We start from the raw sequence: 7,587 nt of genomic DNA, 5'->3' as shown, positions 1-7,587 counted from the left end.
AAAATTTATTTCAGAAACTTCAAAACTCTTAGAAACCAACAAAAGAATGAACGATAACTAATATCAGTGGGTGAAAGTAAACTACCGGACCAAAACTAGACGTAGTCATAGAAGAAAATCACATGGTTGTTTTCAGTCATGCAAAGTAATTCGAATGATAAGGTGCAAATAAATAACCAGCGATGCTCAATGACGGCAGAGAATTTGATAGACTAGTTCGTCCTTCTACACAAGGACTACATCTGGTTGGCGGGGTTGTGATTTAACACAGAAGATAAACTCTCTTCACCCTATTCCGATTACTGGTGGTAGATACTTGAGGTGATCTCCAAACTTTTACGAACTTCTTCTTCGAGAACCACAATCACTCTTGGTCTCTGAAGAAATTGACACCTAACCATCTAGAGAGTTTGCAGCTCTCAAGAGTAATAGGTGGAGTGTACTGGACTTAGATTCGAGTGATGCTAAACCACTATCTAGTTCTTCAGCTCTAAGGTTTTTCTCTCAGTGAATTTTAAACTCAAATCACTCTGGAGAGGGGGTTGCTCAACAATCTTCTTAGAATCAAACGGAGCAACCACTGGACAAAATCGGTGCGGGTTGGCTATCTATAGCCGCAACCTTCCATGACGAGAAATTACCATTTTGGACAAGCGGTCCAGCCAATGGCCAACCGACACGTTTGCAACAGTCGGATTTGAAAGCAACAGTAACATTACTTGAGGAATAAGTAATGCTAACTCTTTGTGCTCCAGCAAATACTTGTCAGCAAGACATTTCTCTCACAACTTTCATAGGACTGAGTTTAGCATCAAAGAACAAAAGCTTTGAACACTATACCCCTCTTAATAGTACGGTGGTCCTATGACTCTATGGAAGAAAAGAAGAACAATGAAAAGAATTCTACATCTTCACTTCGTCTTCTACTTCTTTCTGCTGCAGCCACTTCCTTTGGATGCCACCGAACAAACTGCTTCGCATGAGCAATTTTAGGGGTCACTCTTCACAGCATGCGCTTCATGAATAATGCTCGCTGCCACGCATCACATATTCTTCGGAGTTTATATCAAACTCCTCATGACTTCAAGGACTTGTTACTCTATGTGCACTAGCAAACACATTAGTCCCTTATTGTTTGTGTCAACGATCTTCAAAATGTAGGGAGGCAAACTATTGCACCAACATAATTTTTGTAGGTAGCATGGCAATTTACTTTTTTTCATATGAGGGAATTATTTAAAATTAGACATAGCAGTTTTTTGTCACAAAAAATACTTTTATTGGATCTTTTGGATATGCGGTTGAACTTGCAGTGGTAGTGGTGTCATGGCATTTTGGTTGGAATACAAATTCTCAAAGCATGCCATTATACTTGACATGGCAATTTTATTGGACTTAGCACGACAATTGTGTTGACCATGGCATTTTACAAAATGGCTACCATGCAAATTCGTTTTAATCACCATGGCAATAGCGTCGACCATTCACAACATTTTTATCGAACTTACCATGCAATTGTTTTTCAATTTTTTTGCATGTTTATATGAGTAAGCTAGGTTGGCTCTTTTTTTATTTTGTTAGACAATGGTATTTTATTTAATTATAACCATGGTAGCTTTAGTGAGAGCATGACATTTTTATTATTTTAGTATATGGCATTTTATTATTTAAATGATGGCATTTTTTAGACCATGGCATATTTAAGAGCATGAATTTTTTTAGTTTTAGAGCATGGCAATATTATTGTTTAGAGCATGGCATTTTTATTACTTTTACACCATGGCACTTTTATTATCATGGAATATGGCAAATTTATTGGACTTAGCAAGACATTTTCTTAATATACCTTGGTAATTTTTATGTACCTTTTACATTTTTTTGACATGGCATTTTTCTGCCTTTCTCATAACACGATTTGCTTTTTTCCAAAAGAACATTTTTCACAAAATTTGCCATGTTTATATGAATAAGCTAGAATGACACTTTTTTATTTTGTTAAAACCATGGTAGTTTTAGTGTGTATAGCATGACATTTTTATTATTTAGTACATGACATTCTTCTTTTTTCCATACCATGACATTCTTTATATTTACACCATGGTAGTTTTATTGTTTAGAGCATTGCATTTTTTATTACTATTACATCATGGCAACTTTATTATCATGGAACATAGTAAATTTATTGGACTTAGCATGGCATTTTTTTAATATACCATTGTAGTTTTTTACACACTCTTTACATTTAACACAATTTGCTTTTTTGAAAAGATTTTATTTTAGAAAAATTGCCATGTTTATATGACTAAGCTAGAATTGGCAGTTTTTTTATTTTGTTAGAACCATGGTAGTTTTAGTGTATGTATCCTGTCATTTTTATTATTTAGTATGTGACATTCTTATTATTTAACGATGACCTTTTCCTTTTTCCATACCATTTATTTTTATATATTTATAGCATGGCAGTTTTATTGTTGAGAGCATGGCTGTTTTTATTATTTTTAAATCATGGAAATTTTATTATCATGGAACTTCGAAAATTTATTGGACTTAGCATGCCATTTTTTTAATATACCATGGTAATTTTTTGTAAACTTCTTAAAAAATTTCGACATGGCTTTTTTCTGTTTTTCTCAAAACACATTTTGCTTTTTTCAAAAGATTTTTTTCCACAAAATTTGACATGTTTATATGACTAACCTAGAATGGCATTTTTTATCTTGCTAGTACTATGGTAGTTTTAGTGTATATAGCATGCAATTTTTATTATTTAGTACATGGCATTATTATTATTTCATGATGGAATTTTTCTTTTTTCCAGGGCATGTCATGTTTTATACTTAGAGCATGGTAGTTTTTTTTACACCATGGCAATTTTTATTATTTGGAGCATGGCAATTTTATTGGACTTAGCATGGCATTTTTTAACATACCTTGTAAATTATTTTCTATATACTATTTTTTTACATTTATGGACATGGGATTTTTCTGCCTTTCACAAAGTACAATTTGCCTTTTTTCCTAGTAATGCATGGCAAAATCTCTTGTCGTGCATCACAACAGGTATTTTTTTGCGTGCATCATTTCAATTTTTACACTATTTTTTGCCATCATGTCAAAATTTATATGCATTTTTGCCATCATGTCAAAATTTATATGCATTTTTGCCATGTGTTTTTTCTTTGGGCTGTTTTTTTAGCATATGGATGACGCTGGGAAAGGCCCAGTAAAAGGCCAAAAAAGACGGCACAACCACCTCGGCGCCCAAAGCTCAGGGTGGGAGGGCAGACGGCCAGGGTTTGATCGCCTCCCGAGTCACCCCAAGTGGAGCGGCCGCCCCTAGTTGATGTTCTCCAGTTATTCGGTCCCTATTTTTACAATATATAATATGCATTTTCTTTGTTGAATTTATTATGATGAAAATTTGACCAAAAATATGAGAGAACTAACAACTGGATTGCCAAGTATCAGTCGATTGAGACTTAACTAAGCTATATTTGTGAGATCTTACATGAAGATCCGTGCGAAAAGAAAATTTAATTTTCTTTTTTTTTCTTCCTTTTATATGTTGTGTCACTTGACGACTAGACTGGGATCTAGCCCCACCCAACTAATAAACAAGAACGGAGGATGCAGGTACTAGTCATACCACACATTGTACTCCCCAGCATTGTCATATGCTGTTGGGACATTATCATTAGCAGTGGATGAAAGCATTGCCAAGAGAAAATCACAAGGAGGGAAAGTAAAAGAAAGCGAAAACACATAGCCCAAGGGCAAAACCCTCCTCGTCTCACGCCGGTAGGAGTAGGACGCCGACGACGACGAGTCATGCGCCATAAATTGGCCCTGGAATCCTCGATGTTCCCCTAACCAGTTGTGCTCACGCTCTTGTTCCCCTCTCGTCGGCTTCTTCCACTTTACTCCACTCTCCTCTCCCCACCCCGACTCGCCTCGACAGCCGCCAGCCCAGCGCGCGCGAGGCGCCAAAACACATAAAAATCCCAGTAGAATCCACAACCTCTCCCGCCCCGCCCCGCTCCGGTCGCTCGCCATGCGCGCGCCGGCCGCTTCCCCTTGGCGTTACTAGATGGGCTCCTCCTCCCTCCTCCTCTTCTCCTCGTCCTCCTCCGCCTCCCACTCCTCTTATTCCCATGCCACCGCCTCCTCCTCCTCCCACTGCCACCTGCTCCCCTGCCCTCCCGACTTCCTCCTCCACCTCCTAGACCACCAAGACCAAGAACCCGCCGCCATGGTCCGCAAGCGCCCAGCCACCGACATGGACCTGCCCCCGCCGCGCCGCCACGTCACGGGGGACCTGTCGGACATGACCGCCGGACCGCCCGTGCTGTCGTCGGCGACCGCGCAGCTGCCCGCGCTGCCCTCCCAGCTGCTTCCGCCGTTCCAGCTCCAGCAGCAAGTGGATCATATGGACGTCGCCGCCGCCGCCGCGCCGGCGCAGGCGGGCGAGGCGGCCAACACCACGGCGTTCGTGGACGGCATCATCCGGGACATCATCGGGAGCAGCGGCGCCGGGGTGTCCGTCGCGCAGCTCATCCACAACGTCCGCGAGATCATCCACCCCTGCAACCCCGGGCTGGCCTCGCTCCTCGAGCTCCGCCTCCGATCCCTCCTCGCATCCGACCCCGCCCCGCCGCAGCAGCATCAGCCCGCTCTCCTCCCTAACGCCCCAATGCCCATGGCGGCGCTCCCTCCCCCGCCTCCGGACAAGCGGCGCCGCGAGGAGGAACGGGAGCCCAACAACCCGCCGCAGTCGCCCAAGCCTCCGTCCGCGGAGGAAACCGCCGCGGCCGCCGCAGCCGCTTCCGCGGCGGTCAAGGAGCGGAAAGAGGGGCAGCGACGGAAGCAGCGCGACGAGGAGGGTCTGCACCTGCTGACGCTGCTCCTGCAGTGCGCGGAGTCGGTGAACGCCGACAACCTCGACGAGGCCCAGACGGCGCTGCTGGAGATCGCGGAGCTGGCCACCCCCTTCGGCACCTCCACGCAGCGGGTCGCCGCCTACTTCGCGGAGGCTGTGTCGGCCCGCCTCGTCAGCTCCTGCCTCGGCCTCTACGCGCCGCTGCCCCACGCCTCCCCGGCGGCGTCCCGCCTGGTGAACGGCCGCGTCGCCGCTGCCTTCCAGGTGTTCAACGGCATCAGTCCCCTCGTTAAGTTCTCCCACTTCACGGCGAACCAGGCGATCCAGGAGGCGTTCGAGCGCGAGGAGCGCGTCCACATCATCGACCTGGACATCATGCAGGGGCTCCAGTGGCCGGGGCTGTTCCACATCCTGGCGTCCCGCCCCGGCGGCCCGCCGAGGGTGAGGCTGACCGGCCTCGGCGCCTCCATGGACGCCCTGGAGGCCACCGGGAAGCGGCTGTCCGATTTCGCCGACACGCTGGGCCTGCCCTTCGAGTTCTGCCCCGTGGCGGACAAGGCCGGGAATCTTGACCCGGAGAAGCTGGGCGTCACGCGGCGCGAGGCCGTCGCCGTCCACTGGCTGCACCATTCTCTCTACGACGTCACCGGCTCGGACTCCAACACGCTGTGTCTCATCAAGAGGTAGGAGCACTCCACTGTACTCTACTCTACCTTTGGGTGTCTCTCTGTGTGCTGTGCTACTCCTACTCTACGCCATGCTGCTTCCATTGTCAAGTCTACCATGGAATCATGCCTACTTTCCAGCCTGCATTTCCTTACCAATGTGACACCGTGACATAGTACAACACATCAAGCAAGCATCAATGACAACGCGTTGATTTGGTTTAAGGTCAGGAGATGTATAGTACTGTAGTAGTACACTACTAAAAAAAACTGTTATTTGGGGCGCTAAAGTTTGTCATTATGACCGGCTTTTTAGGATTACTCTAGAAAGGTTTCAACTTTGGTGATCCGAGAAGTTGGAAAGATTTCTCTTCCGTTTTGTTTGTGGATCACTAAAAGGCTCTCATCATCATGACCAACTTTTCATTCTAAAAAGGTCCCAACTTTCTCGTTCCAAGTGCCACTCATGCTGATTCTATATTTAGCTGACGGAAATCACTGTCATCTACTCCTGCATCTGCATGAATTGCTGTACTGATGTTGAGAATGGTGGATGGATGGATGTATCAGGTTGGCGCCCAAGGTGGTGACGATGGTGGAGCAGGACCTGCGGCACACGGGGTCGTTCCTGGCGCGGTTCGTGGAGGCGATCCACTACTACTCGGCGCTGTTCGACTCGCTGGACGCCAGCTACGGCGAGGACAGCCCGGAGCGGCACGTCGTGGAGCAGCAGCTGCTGTCGCGGGAGATCCGCAACGTGCTGGCCGTGGGCGGGCCGTCGCGCACCGGGGACGTCAAGTTCGGCTGCTGGCGCGACAGGCTCGCCCGCTCGGGCTTCGGGGCGGCCTCGCTGGCCGGCAGCGCCGCCGCGCAGGCCGCGCTGCTCCTTGGCATGTTCCCCTCCGACGGCTACACGCTCGTCGAGGAGAACGGCGCCCTCAAGCTCGGGTGGAAGGACCTCACCCTGCTCACCGCGTCGGCCTGGCGCCCCATGCACGCCACCTCTGGACGCTAGAGCTTAATCGAGTGTTGTTGTTAATTACTGCTACGTCTTCTTACTTTACTTAGAGTTAGGAATTATTATATGATGCCAATTGCAGTAGTAGTTCTTTTGCTTCTTGGTCCGTTTAGCTGCTCAAATTTGGTCGAAAAGGAAAAGGAAACATTCTGATCACTAATTGCCACCACCACAGTGGTAGAGTAGGTACTAATGCTCAGCTTATTTTCATGGTAACCTTTGCTTCATGTGATCAACATTACTACCATTTTGGCCAGCTCAGTGTCATTTTGTCATTTTGACTGAGATATCCATTCTGCATCAGTCAAAGCAATCTTTTCATGATGGCCACTCACCTCATATGTTATCGCTTTACCTCTAGTGGATATGTATGTGCTGATTTACTTTGATATCGTTTCACCTTTCACTTCATATATCAGGTCGTTGGCTTTTCGCTAACTCGACATCTTAGCCAATGGGGTTGTGCATCGTCAGCTTGGACCCACTGTCGCATTCGACTAGCTCCCCATCCCCATCAACCACATCCCAGTGTGTAATTCGTTTTCCTTTTCTTCTTGTCTCATGTCGGCTAAACTGGTTAATCTAAGAGCTTCTCAAAGCATGCCACGTCTGACATTAATGCCCCGAGGAACAACTTCGTGTTGAAAATACTAGCACTTTCTGACTAATCTAATCCACGAGTAAATGATAAGCATGGCAAATACGGTATCCATCTCATAACAATACCTAAACATGTGAGCACGTACGGTACATAGAAACGAAACATCTATGAACAACATATATAAGACTAGCACATGAACGAGCAGATAGGGGATAAACGAGTCATGCCCTCCGATTGGCCAGGCCAACGCGGCGGCGGCAGCAACAGCCTTGGCATTAGTCAGGGCCTTCTTCTTGGCGACTTCGTCGTCAGCCATGGAGTCGATGTAGAGGAAGCAGAGGCGGACCAAGACAGGGACGGATCAGGAGCAGTCGCGTTGAGACGCTCCCCAAAAACCTTATTGCCGTTCTCCCTGGCAGGATCTCAA

At 46.7% G+C, this 7,587-nt stretch overlaps 1 protein-coding gene across 1 annotated transcript; it reads left to right on the top strand.

Annotated features, from left to right (window-relative positions):
* Positions 1-3,964: 3,964 nt before the first annotated feature.
* On the top strand, positions 3,965-6,844 carry LOC119308436 (protein SCARECROW 2-like). Its single transcript, XM_037584566.1, has 2 exons — positions 3,965-5,559; positions 6,112-6,844. Exons 1-2 carry the CDS (start codon positions 4,088-4,090, stop codon positions 6,554-6,556), a joined length of 1,917 nt encoding a protein of 638 aa, XP_037440463.1. The 5' UTR covers positions 3,965-4,087; the 3' UTR covers positions 6,557-6,844.
* The last annotated feature ends 743 nt before the right edge of the window (positions 6,845-7,587 follow it).

This window comes from Triticum dicoccoides, chromosome 5B, assembly GCF_002162155.2.
Source record: "Triticum dicoccoides isolate Atlit2015 ecotype Zavitan chromosome 5B, WEW_v2.0, whole genome shotgun sequence".
Taxonomy (NCBI): domain Eukaryota; kingdom Viridiplantae; phylum Streptophyta; class Magnoliopsida; order Poales; family Poaceae; genus Triticum; species Triticum dicoccoides.
The sequence above is the reverse complement of the archived record's forward strand: the minus strand, read 5'-3'. Positions and strand labels throughout refer to the sequence as shown.

Bases quoted from the DNA above. Each gene is read 5' to 3' on its own strand.
- LOC119308436 (XM_037584566.1), top strand. From the start codon at position 4,088: ATGGGCTCCTCCTCCCTCCTCCTCTTCTCCTCGTCCTCCTCCGCCTCC. The intron at 5,560-6,111 runs GTAGGAGCACTC...TGGATGTATCAG, and splicing joins ACGCTGTGTCTCATCAAGAG to GTTGGCGCCCAAGGTGGTGA.